Source organism: Microcaecilia unicolor, chromosome 13, assembly GCF_901765095.1.
Source record: "Microcaecilia unicolor chromosome 13, aMicUni1.1, whole genome shotgun sequence".
NCBI lineage: Eukaryota > Metazoa > Chordata > Amphibia > Gymnophiona > Siphonopidae > Microcaecilia > Microcaecilia unicolor.
The window spans coordinates 97,495,584-97,521,988 of NC_044043.1; the positions used below are offsets into that span (position 1 = coordinate 97,495,584).

Consider the following 26,405-nt stretch of genomic DNA (forward strand, 5'->3'; position numbering starts at 1 on the left):
TTAAAAGCCGTAAGCCCTTTGCGTGAACCTCCTATCAGACCGACAAATGTCCTCCATAGACTTGACATAATGCTTCAGAACTCTTTTGACATCCAAAAGCTTCAAGAGACGCTGCTCCTCCGACCTGGAGAAAGAACCTAGAACAGGCAACACCACCAGTTGAGATGAATGAAAATGAGTCAATGCCTTGGGCAGAAAAGAAAGAACTGGTCTTAAAACCACTCGATCCGAGCTGAATTCCAAAAACGGAGATCTACACGAAAGAGCCTGCAACTCTGAAACTCTCCTAGCTGAGGCAATAGCCATTAAAAGCAATGCCTTCAGGGTTAAGTCCTTCAAAATACAAGAAGATAAAGGCTCAAAGGGAGGCTTGGTAAGAACCTAGAGTACCAAATTAAGATCCCAGCAGGGAAAAGAACAGCGAGACAGAGGATGCAGGAGGCTAACCCCTCTTTTAAAAACGGAACACATCCAGGTGGCTAGCCAGCGATCTTCCTTGAACATGACCTTGAAAACACAACAGAGCTGCAATGAGCATTTTAAGAGAAGCCAAAACAAGGCCTTTGTCAAAACCACGCTGCATAAAATCCAAAATTTGCAAGACGGACGCAGGAAAGGGAGCTATTCCGAGCTCCTCACACCAGGCCTCAAAAATCCTCCAGGTCCGAACATAATTCAAAGAAGTAGAACGCCAACGAGAGTGAAGCATAGTAGCAATTACGTTAGCAGAGTATCCTTTCTTGTCAGTCTCGCTCGCTCAAGAGCCAGGCCATAAGACAGAATCAACCCAGATCCGGATGAAACACCGGGCCCTGAGCCAAAAGATCCTGCCTGACCGGGAGCTTGAACGGATCCTCTACTAGAAGCCGCTGAAAATCGGCGTACCACGGTCTGCGAGGCCAATCCGACGCCACCAAGATCAGACGGCCCCTGTGCATCTCGACTCTATGAAGTAGACACCCTATCAATGGCCAGGGAGGAAAGGCATAAAGAAGACCGGTCGGCCAGGGAGCAAACAGATCCATCTTGGGGAACCCCCAACGGTTCACCACCGCCCAATACGCCACATCGCTTAGAGCCCACTCCCCGGGATCTAGCATGATTCAACTGAGAAAGTCTGCTTGTGTGATTGTAATTCATGACCCAGTTTGTCCACCAGGACATTGTTTCCTTGCCGGGTATGTGGATCAGAATCATCCTGTGAGTTACAACACAGGAGGTAGGACCTATGCTGATGCGACACATGGCAACTTGATTTAACTAGAATTATTTTGTTGGCCAACTGAAAACCTTTGGATTGTTCCATAGTACCCTTAACTCCAGAAAATTTATTTGGCACTCGTGAGCCCGGAGGGGGAAATTCTATAACTGGATGCCTCCATTCAGCCAGCCTGAGCGTTTGCAGTAGGAGCCATGTCTATAAAGAAACCTGGGCGCCTACGTTCTGTTAAAGAAATATTAGTGTAACTGTCTACTGATGTACCAAATATTTCACACTGAAGCACCATCCATAGACTTGGTGTAAGTGAAAGATCTAAATGTGGCAGGTACCCATTTAAATTCAATCTTCTGTAAGTGGAGTCCCGCCTAAGTCATGCCTATGCAGTTTCACTTGTATGTTCCTCCCCCTTGGAAATATGTGCTATGTAATTGTAGTAGAATAGCAGCCTTGTGGTTAGAGCACTGGGCTGACCACCCTACTGCTCCTTGTGATCTTGGGCAAGTCACTTAACCCTTGAATTCTTCAGGTACAAACTTAGATTGTAAACCCTCTGGGGACAGTGAAATACCTACTGACCCTGAATGTAAGTCACCATGAGCTACTACAGAAAAAGGTGTGAGTAGAATCCAATAAATAAATAAATAATAAAGTTGCATAAATGTTTGCATTTATGCTTGTACGTAAAATTACCCTTTGAACATGATCGAAAATCTCTGAAGAAGGGTTAGCTATGAAAGCTAATCAAAAAATGTATTGGTCAATAAAAAAAAAAAGTATCTTCTTTTCTTTTCATGTTTTATTTATATTTGTTACCTTTAAAACTGGACTAACACAGCACACGGCTTTACCCTTTCAACATGAAACCTATCTACATGGGCTCCCCCAGCCCAGTTAGAGCACATCTGTGGTGAGGACAATTTACACTGGAGGATTTTGAAAGACTATTACGTTCCCCTTACAGATTTGATGATACAGACTATGGTGCTTATTTTCAAAGCATATGGACATCTCAAAAGGCCAAAATGGAGGCCCATGGGCTCGAAGCATCCAAGTACCAATTTTGCAAAGGCAGAAAAGGGACTGCCAACACTGCAGTACGTCCAAATAGCAAGAGAGCATGTTGTAGGTGGGATTACAGAGGGCCTAAGATATGGATGTCAAGAGCAGTTACTGAAGGGGAAGAAACATTCATGTCTAAAAGGAAGGACTTCCTTATTTAGACCTATTTCAGGCATGGCCAAGGTACAAAAAGAGTGCCCTGATTGAGCATCTATCCACTGGAGGGATTAAGACAGTTGTCCCCCTCCCCTCTCTCCTGAAAGGTGATGATAGGCTCTATGACAGCTTCAGGTATTATGGACATTCTTAGCAAAACAAGAAGTAACTCTGAGGAGATAACCTAGTGGTGTATACAGGGGACTGTAAACCAAGGGACCTGGGTTCAAATCCTCCTTCAGTTTGTTTTTATTTTATTTCTTTAATTGTGAGCCCTCTAGAAACAGACAAATGTCTACTTAACTATATAAACCACGTGTAGAAGTGGTGTATATGCAGGTACAGAAGGTAAGTTACTGTTCCTAGAGGTCTCACAAGTACATACAGAGCAGTAGACTTGTTGACAGCCCCCACACTGAATCTCTCTTTGATGTTTGTTTTACCTTGAAGCATTACTTTTAGAAGCTCATTACTAAACCTGGGTGACATAACTATTGGATTACATGGGCTCACAATTACAAAATAGTGGGATTTGAACCCGAGTCCCTTGCTTCACAGTCTACTGTATTAACCACTAGGCTGCTCCATGGCTCTACATGGATGTCTCTGTGGCCATTTTCAAAAAATGCTGCCATATAGATGTCCATGTCCCCCCTCCCCCCCCCCCCCCCCGTTCATAATTTGAATGTTCCAGTATACATAACATAAGTAATGCAAATCAAAGTGCATAGTTAGTAAAGCGGAGCTTGCCTTATTTAATGTGTGTTAAATTGCACTAGCTTGTTATAAATGTAACCCTTAATTTGCAAGAGCTGTTGGTTTCTTGCTCAAAGTCTGACACTGGTTATGAGAAAAGAAGATGAAATATAGTGTTTGTTACTTCAATTTATAAATCCATTTAAAAGAAATGCTGATGACAACTGTTCTAACATTGAGATTTTCAGAGAATATAGTGGTCTGTTTGTGGTGGGTATTAATGCATTCAAAATCCTAACCAGTAGTGTCGGGAAGAATATAGTAAACTCTTGCAGCAGACTTTGTGGCTGGCTGTTGGTAGCAGTTCCGTGAGAAGGTAACGTATGCTAGATTCTCTAGTGTACTGGGTATATAACAACACAAAATCTATCCCCAGTCCAACACCCAGCCCCTCCCCCACCATGCAGGTCTCATGGCATTAGGGTGATGTGACTTTAGCAGTGGAACTGACTCTGAAGTGCTTGCTGCACAGTCATTCCCCTTCTGATTCAGATTTTCCAGCAAACTTGGTGAGTCAAAAGAAATAAAAAATAGAATACACAGTGTCAGGATGAATAAAAAGATAACATTAATCTAAACACTCAACTAGGTTTGGTCACACAGTCATTATGAAAAAGGCCCTGGTCAAACAGTAAGAGATAAAAGCACTGTTGTCTTGATTAGTAGGCATTTAGGAATTGACTGGTAGCAGTCTTCACAAAGAACTGTTTGTCAGATAGAAACTCCGGTAAGTGCATGACGACTAAACTGAGGTAGTGGTTTCTAGTTCTCCTCTGATTGGCATCTCAGCATCCAATAGATCAACATGCACCCTCCACATTGAAAATACAACAGTTACAAAGTGTTCCTTTCTCCATAGTCAGGCACTACATGTATACTGCTGAAACAGAGAATTGTGGTGAAGGCGGTTAGCTTGGCAGAGTTTTAAAAGGGTTTGGACAGTTTCCTAAAGGATAAGTCCATAAACCGCTACTAAATGGACTTGGGAAAAATCCACAATTTTGGGAATAACATGTATAGAATGTTTGTACGTTTGGGAAGCTGCCAGGTGCCTTTGACCTGGATTGGCCGCTGTCAGGGACAGGATGCTGGGCTTGATGGGCCTTTGGTCTTTTCCCAGTATGGCATTAGTTATGTACTTATTTAATGGAAAGAAAGCTTTTTCCCTTTGGATAGCAGAGAGGAGGGTAAGAAGGTTTTCATCACATGGGTGTGTTGGATGGATTGTGGGGCGTCACTTTGCCTGGGCGGTTCTTGTCCTTCCAGTAGCAGCTGCGGGTGCAAAGGTGGCAGGAGGCACAGAAAGAGTTGCAACAGGGGTAGAAGCGGCAGGCACTAACCCTCCAGATGAACCAGCCTGGAGACCAGCAGCACCAGAAGAGTAAAGCCACTCCCACAATTAGCCCCAGGACGATGTACAGCACCAGAAAAGAGAAGTATGTTCTCTTATCTGAAAAAGAAAAAAAAAAGCCAGTTTTTCATATTTATCATGCAGAATGTAAATCATAAGATTTGTCATACTAGGTCACAGCAAATGACCATCATGCCCAGTATCTTGAAGATCGCATCCTGTTTCTGGACCTGCTGTTTATACTGGAGGTCAAATCTGAGCCTGAGTGCAGCTCCGTTTCATGGCTTTCCTTCAGTTAAAACATCTTAGAACTCATTACGATTCCAGGTCAACAGATGAGCCCCACTGGCAGGCCAAAGGATGCACCATACCTGTTAATGATCCTTGCTGCAGGATGGAATCCGGGGAGTGAGGATAGTTCGTTTCTGCTGATCCGCAGCTCATATTTATGAGCTGCATACCCTGCGTAGTCGAGTTGGCTGCAGCAATGGGCACTGTTGTCGCAGGTACTTCTGTGGGCAAAGTTCCTGTGAGCAAGAAAATAATAATTATATTTACATGGTAGTGTCATTCATTTACAATGCTATATAAGATGTATCACATGGTAACTATACGTGATATTTATTTGTTGCATTTGTATCCCACATTTTCCCATCTATTTGCAGGCTCAATGTGGCTTACATAGTACCGTGATGGTGAGCGCCAATTCCACTACTACTACTACTATTTAGCATTTCTATAGCGCTACAAGGCATACGCAGCGCTGCACAAACATAGAAGAAAGACAGTCCCTGCTCAAAGAGCTTACAATCTAATAGACAAAAAATAAATAAAGTAAGCAAATCAAATCAATTAATGTGAACGGGAAGGAAGAGAGGAGGGTAGGTGGAGGCGAGTGGTTACAAGTGGTTACGAGTCAAAAGCAATGTTAAAGAGGTGGGCTTTCAGTCTAGATTTAAAGGTGGCCAAGGATGGGGCAAGACGTAGGGGCTCAGGAAGCTTATTCCAGGCGTAGGGTGCAGCGAGACAGAAGGCGCGAAGTCTGCAGTTGGCAGTAGTGGAGAAGGGAACAGATAAGAAGGATTTATCCATGGAGCGGAGTGCACGGGAAGGGGTGTAGGGAAGGACGAGTGTGGAGAGATACTGGGGAGCAGCAGAGTGAATACATTTATAGGTTAGTAGAAGAAGTTTGAACAGGATGCGAAAACGGATAGGGAGCCAGTGAAGGGTCTTGAGGAGAGGGGTAGTATGAGTAAAGCGACCCTGGCGGAAGATGAGATGGGCAGCAGAGTTTTGAACCGACTGGAGAGGGGAGAGGTGACTAAGTGGGAGGCCAGCAAGAAGCAGATTGCAGTAGTCTAAACGAGAGGTGACAAGGGTGTCAGAAATACAGAGTAGTAAATTGCTTTAAAGTTAATGAGTAACAGGGTGTTGTAAGGTAGTTGAGGAGGGAGAATTAAGTGTTCTGTGCTGGTACAGGTTTCATTGTGTTGTAGGGTTTGGGTGTTTAGGTTGGATTGTTGTGGTAAGCCTTCTTGAACAGATTGGTCTTTAATGATTTCCGAAAGGTTGCTAGGTCATGCATTGTTTTCGTGATGTTTGGTAGTGCATTCCATATTTGTGTGCTTATATAGGAGAAGCGGGATGCATATGTTGATTTGTATTTTAGTCCTTTGCAGCTTGGGTAGTGGAGATTTAGGAATGTGCACGCTGACCTGTTTGTATTTCTGGTTGGTAAGTCTATGAGGTCTGCCATGTAGATCGGGGCCTTGCCGTGAATGATTTTGTGAACCAGAGTCAGATTTTGAACGTGATTTGTTCTTTGATTGGGAGCCAGTGCAGTTTTTCACGTAGTAGTTTGGCGCTTTCATATCTCATTTTTCCAAATATGAGTCTGGCTGCAGTGTTTTGAGCAGTTTGAAGTTTCTTCATAATTTCTTCTTTACATCCGGCATAGATTGCATTGCAGTAGTCTATACCAGAGAGTAACAGAAGGACACAATAATGTGGAAACTTTGTAAACATTACAACATCACTGCACCAGAAAGGCATTAGGATCATGAAACTAAGAGAACTATGGAAAAAAAAGAAGTTGTGATTATATGGGATATTTCCATTCCGACTGTTAAAAAATGAATGCAGGGGAACCAGATATGCTGGTAAAAGAGAAAAACATCAGAAAAGCATTGATCAAAGAGGTGTCGGTCTTCAGTGATTACTCTCAATTGGGTGGAGAGGGAGAAAGGGCCCTGTTTACTAAGCTGCGCCGTAGGCATGCAAACCTTTTAGCGTGCACTAATTTTTAGCATGCACTAATGCTAGAGGCACCCATAGGAATATAATGGGTGTCTCTAGCGATAGCGCGCGCTAAAAGGTTTGCGCACCTACAACGTGGCTTAGGAAACAGGGCCTTAAAATCCAACAACGGTAGAGATCAAGAAAATGTGGAAGAAATTAATATTTTCTATGATGGAGGGAGCCACATGCCTGATTACAAGGATATTTCAAGGACATCTTCAACTCCAGTGGTTGGAAAGGAAGGCCAGTTTTGGGCAGACTTGTACAGTTTGTGTTCCAAAAAATGGCAAAGATTAATCCGGATCAAGTATGCATATTTTATATCATATGCTATGAGTACAGGTGATGTGCATAAGGACATAAGAGTAGCCATACTGGGTCCATCTAGCCCAGTATCCTGTTTCCAACAGTGGCCAAGCCAGATCATGGCAACATTCTATGCTACCAATCCCAGAGTAAGCAGTTGCTTCCCCATGTCTGTCTCAATAGCAGACTATGGACTTTTCTCCAGGAACGTGTCAAAATCTTTTTTAAACCCAGATACACTAGCCACTGTTACTACAACCTCCGGCAAAGAGTTCCAGAGCTTAACTATTTGTTGAGTGAAAAATATTTCCTCCTATTTATTTTAAAAGTATTTCCATATAACTTCCTTGAGTGTCCCCTAGCCTTTGTACTTTTGGAACAAGTAAAAAAATCGATTTACTTCTACTCATTCTACACCACTCAGGATTTTGTAGACTTCAGTCATATCTACCCTCATCCATCTCTTATCCAAGTTAAAGAGCCCTAACCTCTTTAGCCTTTCCTCATATGAGAGGAGTTCCATTTTGGTTGCTCTTCTTTGAACCTTTTCTAATTCTGCTATATCTTTTTTGAGATACAGCGACCAGAACTGAACACAATACTCAAGGTGAGGTTGCACCACAGAGCGATACAGAGGCATTATAGTATTTTCCATGCTATTCATAATCCCTTTCCTAATAATTCCTAGCATCCTGTTTGCTTTTTTGGCCACCACTGCACATTGAGTCGAAGATTTCAGTGTATTATCTACAACGACATGTAGATCTTTTTCTTGGGTGCTGATCCCCAAGGTGAACCCTAGCATCCACTAACTATGATTCAGATTCTTTACAATGTGCATCACCTTGCATTTGTCCACATTAAATTTCATCTGCCATTTGGATGCCAAGTCTTCCAATTTCCTAAGGTCCTCCTGCACTGTTTTACAGTCCACAAGTGTTTTAACAACCTTCAACAGTTTTGTGTCACCTGCAAATTTAATCACCTTACTCGTCATTCCGATTTCCATATCATTTATACACATGTTAAATAGCGCTGGTCCCAGTATTGATCCCTGCGGCATTCCACTATTCACCCTCCTCCACTGAGAGAAATGACCATTTAACTATGTTTTCTGTCCAATAACCAATTCTTAATCCACACCAGAACATTGCCTCCTATCCTATGACTCTAATTTTCTCAGGAGTCTCTCATGAGGAACTTAATTAAAGCTTTCTGAAAATCTAGATACACTACATCAACTGGCTCACCTTTATCCTGGTGGCCACCTGCACCTAGGGGCTCAACTCCTGGGGAACGGTGGTCGCTTCCCAGGTGAAGCTAGGGGTTGTCTGACTGCCTGACCGAGTGCGGTGCTGCTCTTCATCCACCGTGCTCAGCATAGGCGGTCGGTGGCCCAACAGTTTGGGGAGGCTAAAGGGGGTGGGGTTAGGGGTGGGGCCAGGGGTGAAGCTTAAATCCATAATTGTCTGATAACACACAGAAAAAAATAAATAAAAATAAAAGTCACAATTAATACCTTTTATTAAATTTAGATATTAGATATGTATCATATGTCAAAGAATAAAGTGGTTGCTCAAAGCATATTCTAAGCACAATCGCTCAACTGCAAAACACTATGCACAACTTTGTGCAAAAACACACTCAGAACCTTACTTTACCATAAATATTACACTGGGCAGAACCTAATACACCAATATACCACCCATACGGAAAATGCAGACCATCAACAATATGAAACAAGGGATCATATCATCACAATTCTCATGTAGGGCCACAAAACACCCTAATTCATGTTTAATGTGGGATAAAATGCCATAAATAAGTAAATAAATATACACTTTTAATGTTGAGCACCTGATTCTCAAAGTGGACATATTCCAAACGCTATAATGAAAATAAAATGATCTTTTCTACCTTTGTTGTCTGGTTGTCCGATTCTGCTGCTATCTGTTCTCAGTGGTCAGGAAGTCATCCTTGTTAAATATCTCCCTGGCAACCCAGCCAACCCCCCCCCCCCCTGCTCTCCCAGCAGTAAGGTAAACAAACCATAAACCAATTTCTACAATTGGTTACACAAGGCTAGAGGGCTTTCACTGCAGCTCCTGCTGTGAGGATGGAGGTAAATCAACAATTTAAACCTCTCAGAGCACAGCAGGGGAGGCTTAGCCTGTCCAAGCCTCTTATACCGGGCGCCTATGGTACTCAGTCATGGCACAAGGGCTCACTACTCAAGTCCTAACAAGTAATTACAGAAGAACGAGAAGAAGACAGACCTAAGGCTGGAAAGACACTCTAAACATGATGCAAATTAAGCATGAGAATAGTAATGTGGAGGGAGAATTCAGTGAATGATGGTTTCCAGTTCAAGGGTCTATACAGGACCCATCATGCTGCACTGCCAACAGGAAGTGATTTATGCCATGTTGCCCTTGTGCCCTGTGAGGCCGCACCGTTCGCACAGACCCCGGGCCAGCCCTGATTCTTACACATAGCCCTCATATGCTTCCTGTGAGCCCCATGCTCTGGTTACTGTGACATTTTCACACTGACCTTTACACTGGGCTGGAGGTTGAGTAGACTGATCTGTTCCGTCTCCACAGTTATCAATGCCTTTGTTGTCACACACTAGGCTGATGGGGATACATTTGCCATTCTGACAGTGGAAATATGGCTCATCACGACATTCTGAGTAGTTAAATCCTACAATGATATGAACATTATGATATTAGATATAATAGAGCAACATACACCGAGAGGCAGGACATTTATTTATTTATTTATTTAATTTTATTTTGTTGCATTTGTATCCCACCTATTTGCAGGTTCAATGTGGCTTACATTGTACCGTAATGGCATCATGCAAAACTAGAGTTAGGGCTTGCAGAAGAGAGGAAACAGCCTTCCCTTTCTCTTTATACAAGGGATAGAGGTGGCAGAGATCTAAAAAAAAAATAACATCTTTCCTATACTGTCCTCTGAATCAGGAGGAGGTTTTAAAGAACTGGGGAACTGTTTCTGGGAGGGCTTCAAAGGAGAACATCAGACATGACCACTAAACAGGTTGTGAGTTACCACCTTAACTGGGATTCACAGGAAAGGCAGAGCTATTGTCACTTGTCAGACAGATTTCCCAGAGCATTTAGAGCAATGCTTCCCAAACGTATGCTGAAGACGACTCCATTTTAGCACTGTTCACATGATCCCAGATGATGGGAACAGAAACTATAAAGCACTGGATAATGGATGAAGACCTTGGACTAGTTTTCCTCAACGAAACCTACAACAAAGAAGACCCTATGGAACTTTGTAAGTCTAAGTGCTTTGAAAATGAGACCCTTTTTGTTGCAAACCCTGTGTGTCTGACTGAGTTTGTGCCCGATGTAAGCCACACCCTTGACCACATGACCACTGGGTGCTTCGCTGTCACACTATAGAGAATTAGGGGGATACTGGATGTATGATATCAGATGCCTACATTGATCCCTGTGCATTCTAGGTACAGAGCATAACATCTGATTTGTACCTAATCGAAATGAAGTGAAGTCACCGACAAAGTCCACCCTGGGCTGCTGTCCTCTGGTCACCAGTTGAAGGGTCAGGTAGTTGCCTGTGGATAAGACAGGTCTTGGGATGCTTCTACCACATAGAGGGGACCCCAAGGGCCTGGCATTCCTTCCTTTACCATCATAGAACTGTACATAGGATCCAGCGTGGCAGGGGTCCTCAGCTTCCCACTCCCTGCCACGAGGCACCGCACTTCTGGCACCTGATCTGATGTTCTCTGGAGGTTCTCTGGTGGTGGTTGTAGACATGCGCAGTAAACTGTACACCAGAAAGAAGCGGAACTGGAACTGGATTTTATCCTTTGGTGACGAAGCCTGCATGGTCAGCTGGCAATCCGTTCCAATAGTGACAAAGTAGTACTTACGAGACTCTTTGTGGGAATTTACAATCATCCCATTCCCTTTGATGGTCTGGCCACAAAAATCCACCAAATTAACTAGACAAAGAGAAATTTGTTAACATTGGTTTCGGAACATATGTCAAATTCTCATTTTTACATCACTCTTTCTTCCAGACTGTAGGCCCTAATTTACAAAAATGGGTAAGACTAATGGGGGAAATTCAATAAAAGGTGTAGAAAGTTAGACACTGGGCTGATACGCACTAAGCTGGTTTTCTATAAGAGGTGCTCTGTCATGGGTCATGATTACATTTATTAAAAGTTCAGGTACTTTCTCTGACTCCAATGGGCTCACAATCTATGTTTTTGTACCTGGGGCAATGGAGGTTTTGCCCAGATAATGTTCCCTTATTGTTCCTGCTCTCAAACCTGCTGAATGTTATCCTCTGAATCCTTAGGAAGGAAAGTGATATATAAAACTTAGACTGTGAGCCCACTGTATATAATATATATTTTATATTATATGTAGAAGGCAGGTCTCTTTCTGTCAGACGTGTGAGTTCTTGTACCAAGTAGAGCGCTGCTGAGCCCAGTACTTGGACCAGGTTCTGCTTGGTGGCCTGACAATCCCGGGTTTTACCTGCGCTGACTGCTGTTCCCCAGAGGATGAGCCCCTAGGTGCAGGCAGCCTGCAGGACTTTCGAGACGGAGCTGGAAGCGGGGTGGTGAATGTATTGGCCAGGCAGGCAGCAGGTCAAGAGAGTAATCCAGGTACAGGCAAAGTCGGTAGGCAGGCAGCAGGCAAGAGAGTAATCCAGGCACAGGTAAAGTCAATAAGCAGGCAGCAAGCAAGAGAGTAATCCGGGCACAGGTAAAGTCAATAAGCAGGCAGCAGGTCAAGAGAGCAATCCAGGTACAGGCAAGTCAGTAGGCAGGCAGCAGGCAAGAGAGTAATCCAGGCACAGGTAAAGCCAATAGGCAGGCAGCAGGTCAAGAGAGCAATCCAGGTACAGGCAAGTCAGTAGGCAGGCAGCAGGCAAGAGAGTAATCCAGGCACAGGTAAAGCCAATAGGCAGGCAGCAGGTCAAGAGAGTAATCCAGGTACAGGCAAAGCCAGTAGGCAGGCAGCAGGCAAGAGAGTAATCCAGGCACAGGCAAAGTCAGCAACAAGGGACAAAGTAGAGAAGAAGCAAACTGCTGAGCAAGTAACACCTACCAAAGTAGAAGCCGAAGCATGGAGTCCAGGAAGAGCCCAGCTGATAAAGTGCTGGCGTCTGACATCAGCATGGACCAGCAGGGAGAAGGAGCACAGCCATAGGACAAGAGCAGGGAAAGGAGGAACCGGAAGACCAATAGGAGAGAAGCAAGGGAAACCAGGCAGAGAGAGAGCAGACCCAGGTGGGTGGAAGCAAAGCAATCAAGGAGCCTGCAGCCAGAGACTACTACTACTACTACTATTTAGCATTTCTATAGCGCTACAAGGCATACGCAGCGCTGTACAAACATAGAAGAAAGACAGTCCCTGCTCAAAGAGCTTACAATCTAATAGACAAAAAATAAATAAAGTAAGCAAATCAAATCAATTAATGTGAACGGGAAGGAAGAGAGGAGGGTAGGTGGAGGCGAGTGGTTACAAGTGGTTACGAGTCAAAAGCAATGTTAAAGAGGTGGGTTTTCAGTCTAGATTTAAAGGTGGCCAAGGATGGGGCAAGACGTAGGGGCTCAGGAAGTTTATTCCAGGCGTAGGGTGCAGCGAGACAGAAGGCGCGAAGTCTGGAGTTGGCAGTAGTGGAGAAGGGAACAGATAAGAAGGATTTATCCATGGAGCGGAGTGCACGGGAAGGGGTGTGGGGAAGGACGAGTGTGGAGAGATACTGGGGAGCAGCAGAGTGAGTACATTTATAGGTTAGTAGAAGAAGTTTGAACAGGATGCGAAAACGGATAGGGAGCCAGTGAAGGGTCTTGAGGAGAGGGGTAGTATGAGTAAAGCGACCCTGGCGGAAGATGAGACGGGCAGCAGAGTTTTGAACTGACTGGAGAGGGGAGAGGTGACTAAGTGGGAGGCCAGCAAGAAGCAGATTGCAGTAGTCTAAACGAGAGGTGACAAGGGTGTGGATGAGGGTTTTGGTAGAGTGCTCGGAAAGAAAGGGGCGGATTTTACGGATGTTGTAAAGAAAGAAACGACAGGTCTTGGCGGTCTGCTGGATATGAGCAGAGAAGGAGAGAGAAGAGTCAAAGATGACCCCAAGGTTTCGAGCTGAGGAGACAGGGAGAATGAGAGAGCCATCAACAGAAATAGAAAACGGGGGGAGCGGGGAGGTGGGTTTGGGGGGGAAAATAAGAAGCTCGGTTTTGGTCATATTTAATTTCAGGTGGCGTTGAGACATCCAGGCAGCAATGTCAGACAAGCACGCTGAAACTTTGGTTTGGATGCAAGGTGAGATATCAGGGGTAGAAAGGTAGATTTGGGAGTCATCAGCATAGAGGTGGTAGGAAAAGCCATGGGATGAGATTAATGAACCAAGGGAAGAAGTGTAGATAGAAAAGAGGAGGGGACCAAGAACAGAACCCTGAGGTACGCCGACAGGCAGAGGGATAGAAGTAGAAGAGGATCCACCAGAGTGAACACTAAAGGTGCGGAGGGAGAGGTAGGAAGAGAACCAGGAAAGGACAGAGCCCTGGAATCCAAGTGAGGACAGGGTATCGAGAAGTATGCTGTGATCGACAGTGTCAAAAGCAGCGGAAAGATCAAGAAGAACTATGCACACATGGCTCAGGGCTTTGCCAGTCAAGTGTGCATGTCAATGGGACCCCGCACAGCCCGAGGACGCCGCTTGCGTTGAGGTAGGGGACATGACACTTTCAACTGAAAGGAAACTCTGGAACAAGAGAGCCTAAAATGAAGTTAAAAGTAATCTAAGGAAATACTTCTTTATGGAAAGGATAGTTCATATGTAGAACAACTTCCCAGTGGAAGTGGTAGACACAAGGACTATATCTAAATTCAAAAAAGATTGGGACAAGCATGTGGGATCTCTGAGGGAAAGGAAGATAATGGATGATATGGATGGGCAGACTGGATAGGCTGTAATGGCCTTTAGCTGCCATTGTTTTCTGTTTCTCTTTTTATATATATGTAAACCGCTTTGGTTATACCTTAGAAAGGCAGTATATCAAATCCCTGACCCTTTATCCCTTTAAATATGAACATGAAATACCTGAAGTGATGTTTGAGCTTCTTCTACAGTAGAATAATGAACCTCAGGAAACAGGTTGTTTTGGGCGGTCAGTGAAAGCAGAAGAGGAGCAGAAAGGTGAAAGGAGGATAGAAAGAGAGACGGATAGGAGGCAAAGAGGAAGGGAGACAGATAAGTACAGTAAGTGTCAGAAAGAGCTGGATAAATTGCTATCATTTTTTTCCATCCCCATCTTGGCTCACTGCTTGTCCAGTTTAATAAGCTGCCTCTCCTGAGATGCTCAGTGACCAAGTATCTCTGCTTTGTTCCTATCCCAATGAATTGTTTCCTACTCGTGCAAATCATCTACTTGTTCCAAATATACCTAAACTATCCTTTGAGGTAGTTTTGTTAACATTATCAATACTTTGTTTATTATTAATTTTAGTTTGAATTATTCCTTTCCTAAACTCTTACCTTGCCTTGTTAATTTGTCCAGCTTTATTCTTTTTCCTTGAACGACTCTTATTTTTCAAATTTTTTTTCCCTTGCTTCCCCCTTTTAGTTTCTGTATTTCTTTCTCAAAGATATCCACACTTCTGGACATCCTGTTCTGAGCAGCCCCTGTCCTAACTAGATGTACAGAGCTTATTCATTTCTATAAACTTTGGTGATTTATACCTCCTAAACATTTATTAGCTAAGTTTCCAGGGGCCTTGGAATGTTGGAATCCCACTCAATGTCTAAGAATTCTGGCTCGGTCGGGTTTTCAGCACATTCGACCAGCACATTTCCAAAGTGGTGGACTTAAATAAAAAAAAAAGTTAAAATGTTCTCTCTCCTCTTCTTTCAAGAATAAATGCTACACATTACAAACTACAATCCAACTACCAAGTATTGTACTGAATCTAATGACCCATTTCTTGTTTACAGCGCTGATCTGACTTCAATCAGACAAACAGTTTTATAGCTCTGCTAACATTTATCATAGCTGTGTTGTTGCTACACAACCTTCAGAGCTGTGGGAAGAGTTAAAACATAATCTTAAAACTAATCAGATAAACCTAGTGGACAGATCCAGCTTTATGACTTCATCTAAGAAGGCCAGAGCTGGTGTTAGACATGCTTGGGGGGGGGGGGGGGGGCTCAGAGAAGTCAATTGGAAGTAGGCCCCCAATCCTGCCAGCATGCTGTGCCTTCTTCAGCTTTAGGCACGTGCTGGGGCTCCCTGAGGCATGAGGGCTCAGGGCTTTTGCCCAGTTTGCCTCCCCTAGCAGCAGCAGCCCTGAAAATGGTCCGGTTACATGTGCGTCTGTTATACTTCCAAGTCCAACGAAGCAAACACCCACAGAAGGTGAACTCTCCACAGGAAAACAAATCCTCTATATTTATACTTTATTATGTTGTGTATTTTATCCCATGCCTTGTCCTCATTATCTCTATGTGGTACAATTTCATATCTTTACATAATTCAATATTCTTTATTCTTTTAAAGTCATATACTCTTATATTTTTATCATATATTTTTTATTATATATACTTTGCATCTTTCATTCTGATGTTTTATTTGTCTAAATTTGTACAAGAAATTGTATATGGATGTTCAAGTTTTTATTCATGTTTTTAATTATAATTGTATTTTTATGCATGTCTTTGTATATTATATTATTTTATAGACCCCTGACGCAGGCCTCACGGCCGAAACACGTCACGTGTCGGGTCATTTCTGCTACTGTCAATAAAGACCTTGTTCAGGAAGACACTCATTGTGAGAGGACTTTTTTGGATCCACTGTGTGTTTTGCCTTTCATCTGTTATACTTGCCATTTTGTCCAATATATATGGAGACTGCGAGATGCCGCTTTTATCCCATTTTTTTTCTCCTGCTTATTTCTTCCTCCATTTCACAGGGTGTGAGCTCTAGGCAAACAAGCGACATTGGGACCCCCACTGTAGTATAAATAACATTAAAGCTCTCACCACGGGGGGCCCCACATTGGTCTAACCGCACAGGAAAGCAGACAGAGGAAGAAGCAAGCAATGAGTACCTGGTAGAGAGCAATGCGAAATGGAGACTAGAGATTATTTTGAAGCTTCTATCCCAAAATTTCCAAGGTTCAAAGCAGTTCACAACTCATGTACATAGCCACAAGTTGGGTGAAAGAAACAGACATAAAAACACCTTTCTCGCCCAGGGCAAAGGCTGCCTATGGAGCTACTGAATTAGCACTTTTGAGAGGAACCCTATGGCTCCAGTCCCATGTCCACTTGGCCTGTCCTTGAATCCTGCTCTGCATCCAGAGGTTGGACAGGGAATCTACTTCAAGCCTGAAGCCCTCAGTGATGCTCTTTAGCTCATAGATGCCATGTTATTAAATTATGTCCCAAAGCAGTGTGCGAGTTGTAGTGCCTGATCCTGCCCATTGAAATCACAAGTCACATAATGCACCAGGATGGGGTGGTCAGAAATCCAGGACTGTCTCAAAATGTCCAGCCCAGATCTGGGTAACTTAGGTAGCAGTCAGCTGTGGTAGCCCCCTCTATGGAAACCTGAATGCATAGTTTGACTTATGCTGTAATGCTGTGTCAGAGACATTGTGGGAGGCAGAAAAATCAGCACAGAGCGCTATTCTATAAACAACTGTCCAAGTTGAGCGCCATTTATAGAAGAGTGCTTAGAGTCAATTCTCTCGCTGAAACATAAGAGTAGCCATACTGGATCAGACCAATGGTCCATCTAGCCCAGTATCCTGCTTCCAACAGTGTCCAATCCAGGTCACAACTACCTGGCAGAATCCCAAATAGTAGCAACATTCCAGAATCTCAAAGAATAGCAACATTCCACAAAGAGTAGCAAGATTCCGGAATCCCAAAGAGTAGCAAGATTCCGGAATCCCCAAAAGTAGCAAGATTCCAGAATCCCCACGAGTAGCAAGATTCCGGAATCCCAAAGAGTAGCAAGATTCTGGAATTCCAAAGAGTAGCAACATTCTGGAATCTCAGAGTAGCAAGATTCAAGAATCCCAAAGAGTAGCAACATTCTGGAATCCCCAAGAGTATCAAGATTCCGGAATCCTAAAGAGTAGCAAGATTCCATGCTACTAATCCCAGGGCAAGCAGTGGCTTCCTCATGTCTTTCTCAATAGCTGAAACCTAGTGCCGGTGCCCAAATCCTGGCATTTGTGCACAAAAATGGGGCTATTTTATAAACCCCCTAAGCAAACTTTTGAAACATCCCTGGCCTGCCCCCTTTGGAGTTGTGCATTAGGGTACTTAGGCATGCAGGGTTATAGTATAGCACGTCGGCAGATGTGAGCACAAATCCCAATTATAGCCAATTAACTGCCACAATTGATTGTTACCCTGCGCACACATCTTGGATCCACACCCAACTTTTGGTGCCAAAATCTCAGCCCAAAATATAGAACAGGAAAAGTTCTCTACGATGACGAATCACAGAAGGCAAAAGTAGAGACTAATAGACGATTCACCACTGGAGACGTGAGTCCAACAGTCTTTATTATATCAGAGATAGCGACCCGACACAGGCCGTGTTTCGACGCTAAAAAGCGTCTGCATCAGGGGTCAATAAATACACCAAGTAATGAATGCAAAACGAAGAGTCCTACTTGTATATGTGTTGTCAACTCACTGATCACGTAGCACCAAACAGAATATGCTGGATATGCTCTGATAGTTTGTATCCAGCATATTCTGTTTGGTGCTACGTGATCAGTGAGTTGACAACACATATACAAGTAGGACTCTTCGTTTTGCATTCATTACTTGGTGTATTTATTGACCCCTGATGCAGACGCTTTTTAGCGTCGAAACACGGCCTGTGTCGGGTCGCTATCTCTGATATAATAAAGACTGTTGGACTCACGTCTCCAGTGGTGAATCGTCTATTAGTCTCTACTTTTGCCTTCTGCCAAAATCTCAGCGCCATATGTAGAATCCGGGGGTATGAGAGCAGCTTTACCCTGAAGAAACCTTGTGTTTGACCCTAGGGTTTGCTGTGTCATTGTACCCCTGATGCAGCCTGAGGGCGAAGCGCGGCCACATCAGGATTTTAATAAAGGATCACATCTTCCAAAAAAATGTTATTTGTGGTCCTACTGCCTGTTTGTCTTCAGGACCTACTGTTTTACCTTGACTGCAGTTGTATTTTACCATCAGCCCAGAAAATGCCACCCTAGGCAAGTGTTAAATTTTGAAAACTTAGGAAGATGCAGCTACAGGTATTTCTTTGTCCTTAGAGGGCTCACTGTCTAAGTATAATAAAGCTGTTCCTATCACTGTTTATAATGTGCTTCCAGCTTGCAGTGCAGGGGGGGAGATGAGATATCCATGTTCATTCGGTTGGGTTGAAATGAAAGAAGGATACTGACCGAAAAGGTCAATGAAGCATTCAGAGCCCATTATACTGCACTTATTCTGGCTTCCTATTCAAGCTTTCAGTTGGTATTTTACTGAAAACTAATACCATCACTCAGAGGAAGAAAAAAAAAAAAAAGAAAAGGTCAGACAAGGGATTAGACTGTTTAGCTCCAGACATGAGAAAATAAGATGGTCTTATGTGGCCGAAGCTATAAGTAACATAGTAACATAGTAGATGACGGCAGAAAAAGACCTGCATGGTCCATCCAGTCTGCCCAACAAGATAAACTCATATGTGCTACTTTTTGTGTATACCTTACCTTGATTTGTACCTGCCCTTTTCAGGGCACAGACCGTGTAAGTCTGCCCAGCACTATCCCCGCCTCCCACCACCGGCTCTGGCACTGACCGTATAAATCTGCCCAGCACTATCCCCGCCTCCCGCCACCGGCCGTGCCACCCAATCTCGGCTAAGCTCCTTAGGATCTATTCCTTCTGAACAGGATTCCTTTATGTTTATCCCACGCGTACTTGAATGCTGTTTCCGTTTTCATTTCCACCACCTCCCGCGGTAGGGCATTCCAAGCATCCACCACTCTCTCCGCGAAAAAATACTTCCTGACATTTTTCTTGAGTCTGCCCCCCTTCAATCTCATTTCATGTCCTCTCGTTCTACCTCCTTCGCATCTCCGGAAAAGGTTCGTTTGCGGATTAATACTTTTCAAATATTTGAACGTCTGTATCATATCACCCCTGTTTCTCCTTTCTTCCAGAGTATACATGTTCAGGTCATCAAGTCTCTCCTCATACGTCTTGTAATGCCATTCCCTTACCATTCTCGTAGCTTTTCTTTGCACCGCTTCAATTCTTTTTACATCCTTTGCAAGGTACGGCCTCCAAAACTGAACACAATACTCCAGGTAAGTGTCAACCACCTTGGGCAACTTAGCAAATCCATGGCCACTTTTTACCTACATAGTGAAATGCCCTGAAGGCAGGGTCAGACTGAGGCCAACTGATGCCCTAAGTACAGCCCAACAATGGCACCCTTCGGCCCTTCCATTGCTTCCAGATGCTCAGAACTCCGGCACTGAAAACACTGGCGCAAGCCTATTCAAGAGGCAATGGCTGTGGTCTCCGGAGTGAAAACCCTGGACAGCAAAAATGTCAAAATATGTTTATTTGTGTTTTTTACTTGTATAACACTGGAGACGACACCAGAAGCAAGTTTCAGAAACTGCAGAGCTGCCCACAGAGCTACAGCTTCCCGGTACCCTCAACCTCCCGCATCAGGATCTAGAGATCGGCAGGTGACCCCTGAGATTAAGCAAAGATCAGCTGCCTCCATCCCTCCCCCTGCTCCCGGGGACTCCTCTGTAAGTGCACACTCACCCTAACACCTGCTCGGAGCTGTCAGTAGGCTTCACTTTTTAAGGCAGGGGGGTTTTGTACGCCGCTTCCCTGAGCATTGGAGAGAATCGCTAATGACTTCATTTACATCACATTTTAATACTAATGAGCTCAATTGCATAGAATCTTCGGTCGCAGCTCCCATGAATGGTAAAAGCAGTGCTGAAACCTTTTGTGCATTAGGGGCCTGATTCTATATATGACGCTTAAAATTAACTGATGCTAGGTAATTACACCTAAGCGTATTCTAAATACTGTGTGTAAATCTAACAGCGGTACTTAGAATACGCTTAGGTGTAGTTAATGTGACTGAATCTACACGCGTCCATTTACGCCAACGAAAAGCTGGTGTAGATTTTGGAACGCCCCCAAAATGCCCATTTCCACAACCCTTAACCATGCCCCTTTTTGCCCGAGCACGTAAGAATTTAGGCGCAGTACGTTACAAAATGCGCTCCGCAATGTACAAGCGTAAATTCTAATTTTTGCCAATTAGTGCTCATTATTGCTTGTTAAGAGCTGTTAACGCTTAACAATTAATCTATGCATGTAGTTATAATATACACCTAGATTTACACGCAGAATCGTGCGTAACTCTAGGCACACTATATAGAATCCAGAGGTAGGCGTACAATAACGTGAGTGCTAAACTGGCTAAAATCAGTCTAAATGAAACATTGCAAGCCCAGTTCACTTTGGGCATTGGGGCCTAAGACTTACAAATGTATAAAACAAAACGAGCAGTGGATTATGTACAGGAAGAGAGCCTTTTTCAAATGAAGGAGAGCTATGGAATGAGGGGGCATATGACAACGTTAAGAGGGAATAGGCTTAGGAGTAACCTAAGGAAGTATTATTTCACAGAAAGGGTGGTGGAGGCGTGGAATGGCCTCCCGGTGGAGGTGGTGGAGTCGAGGACTGTTCATGGGATAAGCATGTGGGATCGCTTAGGAACAGGAAGAATTAGGGGTTACAGAGGATGGGCAGACTGGATGGGTCATATGGCCTTTATCTGCCGTCATGTTTCTATGTCTCTATTCCACCAATGCCTAAGAGCCAACCTCATCAGTGATGTCACAGTGGCTCAATTGTCTTATTCTTGGCTTACTTTCCCCCCTTAGTGTGAAGAGTTTCAGTCTCTGGTAACCAGAGCTCATATTGTGATGTCATAATGCCTCATTCCACCAATGCCTAAGAGCCAACCTCATCAGTGATGTCACAATGGCTCAATTGTCCTATTCTTGGCTTACTTTCCCCCCTTAGTGTGAAGAGTTTCAGTCTCTGGTAACCAGAGCTCATATTGTGATGTCATAATGGGAATAGGCTTAGGAATAACCTAAGGAAGTATTATTTCACAGAAAGGGTGGTGGAGGGGTGGAATGGCCTCCCGGTGGAGGTGGTGGAGTCGAGGACTGTTCCAGAATTTAAAAAGGCATGGGATAAGCATGTGGGATCGCTTAGGAACAGGAAGAATTAGGGGTTACAGAGGATGGGCAGACTGGATGGATCATATGGCCTTTATCTGCCCTCATGTTTGTATGTTTCTAAAACATCACATATATTTCTAATGATTAGTTGGATAAAGGGTGTCTCAACAACAACTCGCACAATGGAAACAATAAACAACAGACCTAGTAAATGTGTCCACACAAAAATAACCGATGGGTCTGAAGATTCAAAATAATTCTACTTCATACTAATTTCAAATTATTTAAAAAGGAGGAAAAAGACCTGAGCAGGTCACATGCAGTTCCGCGAAGCGGCTCTGGACTTCCAGCCCAATATTACCGGTAATTAAACTTGGGAATTTGTTGCCAGAGAATGTAGTAAAAGCAGTTAGCTTAGCGGGGTTTAAAAAAGGTTTGGCTGGCTTCCTAAAGGAAAAGTCCAATGACCATTATTAAAATGGACTTGGGGAAATCCACTGCTTCTTTCTAGGATAAGCAACATAAAATTAATTGTACTGTTTTGGGATCTTGCCAGGTACTTGTGACCTGGATTGGCCACTGTTGAAAACAGGATGCTGGGCTTGATGGACCTTCGGTCTGTCCCAGTATGGCAATACTTATGTACTTATGTAAATAGTGACTCAATTCTGATTCATTAGTCAAAAAATATCCTCTTTTTTATCCATATAAAATTATTTGATTTAATTTAGCAGGATGCAAAAACATTAAAGAGACTTTTTACTATCTTCAAAGCTCGTATCATGATCAAACATGTTTACATGCTACGTCCCAGCATCCAGCCGTATCACCTACTGGCTTTCTCAGAGGACTAATCCATGATAAATGATGATGGTGCCTCAAATGTAGCTCATTTTGCTCAATACAATATAGATTTGATGCATTTCATAAGTGACAATAAATTATGGGTATTCACCACCGTTCAAACGGGCACTGCCTCAGGACATGAAAGATAGTTCACGCTGTCATAAGGTTTAATCTGCACTTCTGTCTCCTCATAATGCATTAAATCTGTATCGTATTGAACAAAATGAGTTACATTTTGAGACACCATCATCATTTGTCCTGTTCCGGGGCAGAGGGAGCATGAAAACGAAGAGCCGGCAGGCGCACGGCACCCCCCTCCCCCCAGCAACGTGCACCTGGGGGGGGGGGTTATTTCGCCGGGGGATCAGGGGGGTTTTCGCCGGTGGGGGGGGGGGGCATCGCGCTGTTCCGGGGGGCGCTGCACCCTGGGGGGCGGGGCACATCGGCGATCCGCCCCGGGTGTCAGCCCCCCTAGGAACACCACTGCGCTTGGGCTCAGACTCGGTCAAACTAAAATCCAGAAGTTTTTGAAAAGTAGGTTGTCTACAGTTGTACTGTAAATCAGTCACTGTTTGATGTGTGTTCTTTATATAAAACCCATTTACACATTTACTGTGATTAACTATTTCTTTAGCAAAGGCAGCAGCTATTTTTATTTTTTGTGTCCTCTTTTTTGTCTCCACAAATATGGTAACCCTACCCTTCATGTCCTTATGGAATTCCCTCCACCACTCCCCCACCCCCTAATATTGAGCATAGTTCTTTTAAAACTATTAAATGTAATATATCTGACCAACATTCAGTTGTCCATGTCCAGCACCAAGGAAGTTTGATAACTGGAGATGGCATGATATCACAAGGCTGAAACTGGTTTCCAAAAACTCCACCCAAGGAGGTTTTAATTCTCCCCAATGCTGCCACCGCCATCTTGGTACACCCAAAACAATGAAGTTGATTGGGCTTATCCTACAGAATCCCACTTATGCTCAGTTGGAATTCACTAAGCAAAGCATGTTCTTTTTTTTTATTGTGTCTTTTCTACGGAATCAGCTTCCAATTGGTCTTAGAGATGAGCCTTTTCACAAATAGTGAGGTGCTGCCAATTTGAATGCAGGGGGCCCGATCACAGTGGCGGAAGGAGGGGGGTTGTCGATTGGGCTGGATTCAGTAAACTATTTGGTTCTACATCTAAATAAAATGCATCAAATGCAATGAACTAAAAAATGATAATAAGCTGTGTATTATTATGAAGATAAAGGCTATACGTTATCTGGTCGATATTCAAAGCAATTTAGCCGGCTGCTGACCGGTTAAAACGCTTGTTTCTGGGCTAGTGGATAATTTTCAGTGGCACTTAAATTCGCAGTTAGCACCTAACTGAAAGCCAGCTATATGAGGGGGTGGAGTCAACACTTGGCCACTTAAGTGCTGATATTCAGCTCTTAAGTGGCCAGGTTTATGGCCTCTTTTACCAAGTTGTAACAAAAGGGGCCCGGCACTGCCATTGGCGCATGTTTTACATGAGCGCCAAAGCCCCCTTTTACTGCAGCTGGTAAAATGGAAGTCTCACTTTCCTGCAGGAAATGGCTATGTGGCAAGTAAAGCACTTTGCCACGCGGCCATTTCAGGGGAGGGGAGCCGATTACTGCCGGGTACATTCCGGTTCTACAAAAATAAATACACTTTTGTAGTGCCGGAAATGACGGTGCGCTAGGGGTGGGAAGTTCCGCCAGACAGCTACGGTAGCCCAGTGGTATTTCCTATGTAGCAAGCAGTAAGCCCGCGTTGGGCTTACCGACGCTTAGAAAAAGGAGCCCTTAGTGCATAAATGGGACTGCACAAAAGTCTGTCCTGTCTTTATGCAATATCCCATGGCTGTTTAAGTGCTAAATATCGACTTAAGCAACTGTGTATTAGCCAGCTTAGAAATAACCAGTTCTTCAAAGCCAAAGTTCATACAGGTCCCGGCCTTAAGCAAAACACTCACTGCCAATGGCTATCAGGCCCTTCATTTCTGTATTTATAACCACTTTTCTTCTCCAAAAAGGAGATCTAAAGTGTCCTGTAATCAAATGCGTCTATATAGTATAACAAATGCAGTAAAAGCTGCGGAAATCAGTGCACATGACAAGGGCAGTCACATCACAGGTGGAATCGACTGCACGGTAACGTCTACAGAACAGGGAAAACCAGATGGGCATACGGAGTGGGGTGAGTCAAGGGGAAGAGAAAAAAATATAGATACATGTAAGAAAACAGTTAATAGGGAAAGCAGAGGCTCAGAGCTATCTGGCGAGGACCAATCTGCACGCCCAGCCAAAAGGATGTGGGAGAAAAACAAAGAGCAACAGCACAGAAACAAGAAATGGAATCTTTTACACCAAAGAACATCGTCAGGTCACTTGTTCAGTTTAACTTTGTCAGAGTGAACATGTTTATGGACACAAGTGCCAAACTGATGGGGAATCTTCCAAACCTGTGAAAAATCCACAGTCCTTCCAATGCAACCCCTGAGAAATTCTAAAGCAAATAACATACCTGTGTCTATGGAGTGGATGGTCTGTGTCCAACAGCTGAGCAGGATAACAAGTGTTGCTGACAGCTCTAAATGCATCCCTTTGCCTTTGACCATCTTTGCATTCCTCTCCAAGTGCTGCAAAGTTTCTCAAATCCTGCAGCCAGGGGAGAGAGCAGGATGCCTTTTCTCAGCCTGCAGCAGCTGTGATCCTGTGTGATTAGGTGACCTACAAGCTCCAGTGAACAAACTTGGACTTCTTCTTCTTCTTCTTTTTTTTTTTTAATTGCACAACATGAACACAAAAGAACAGCAACCAGCCCACTTCTTCCAAAAGACACCAGTTAGAAGGAAAATGAATGACTTTTTCCATTGGGGTCTGTTGGGGGTGGGGCGAGCCTCCTTCAGCTCCACCTTTGTTCCTGGTTCACCCCCTTTTATGGTCAAGGTTTATGTTTTGGGGTAGTCATGGAAACGGAGATTCTGATGGAGCAATGGAAGACCAAGGGGAAACACACAATACACCCGCACTGGAAGCTGAAATCCAGGAAGCTACTGTCTTACACAGTACAACCAATGGGTTGATACATTACAAGGCTGACCTCAGTTTGATGACACTGCCCAAAAAGGACAATACCATAGGACCATGAAGAAGGCAAGAGCATGTCTGTTGGATAGTACCACACTAAGGCAGAGTACAGAATGGAAAGGGAATGAAATCAAAACAACTTAACCGTGCTTAAGTGGGGAAGTAAAGCTAGTGCTGGGCAGACTTACATGGTCTGTGCCCTGACTATGGCTAGATAGATCTGGTTGGGCTAGAGCAGGCTTTGATGGTCAACTCCAGTAGTTGAAGATTAAGCCAGTGCCGGGCAGACTTCTACGGTCTGTGCCCTGAAAATATTAAAGACAAATCAAGATCAAGTATGCATATGTTATCATGATATAGTAGGAGTCTATCTTGTTGGGCAGACTTGATGGACCATACAGGTCTTTATCTGCTGTCGTCTACTATATTACTATGTTAAAGAAGAGCATCAGTTCTGTATTGCTCAGTATTTGAAGATTAAAACGTATCACAACCTCTTTAGGGACAAGGAATTCTCTTACGTACTGCAACAGGGAAAACATGTTAAGCACTCATTTTATCCTTGTATTGCTTTACCTAAGTTTATCTTCACTAGAGCATGGTCAGGGGATCAATCAAATAAATGTAACCCTTGAACCATACATACAACATCATTCTTTAAAAAAAATCACCACTTCTCTCATCAGTTCCTATGAACCTCACCTTGATTAATTCCTTTGATCAATTACCATATTTCAACTTCTCCATGATAAACTACCTTTTGCTTTTACTAATCAATAAGCAATACTGATTAGCAGGCTTTCACCAGGCCTTCCTATCAGATTCATGCTTACTCCTACACCGTTCTAACATTTACATCATCTTCTACCTGCCATAATTTCAACTGAAAACCACACCATACTCCTTTCAACAACCAAGGCGCCACTACATCCAAGACATTGCTTATAACCTAATCCTATTCATTCACCAACCTATAAACCAAAGACCCTTCTAATCCTTTAAGTTGC

The 26,405-nt window shown here is 43.7% G+C and overlaps 1 protein-coding gene across 1 annotated transcript; it reads right to left on the reverse strand.

Annotated features, from left to right (window-relative positions):
* On the reverse strand, positions 1–24,926 carry LDLRAD2 (low density lipoprotein receptor class A domain containing 2). The gene is made up of 7 exons (XM_030222176.1): positions 24,833–24,926; positions 10,904–11,151; positions 10,652–10,873; positions 9,702–9,822; positions 4,916–5,071; positions 4,534–4,643; positions 1–381 (listed from the first exon to the last, which is right to left on the reverse strand). Exons 1-7 carry the CDS (start codon positions 24,924–24,926, stop codon positions 1–3), a joined length of 1,332 nt encoding a protein of 443 aa, XP_030078036.1.
* Between the last annotated feature and the right edge of the window lie 1,479 nt (positions 24,927–26,405).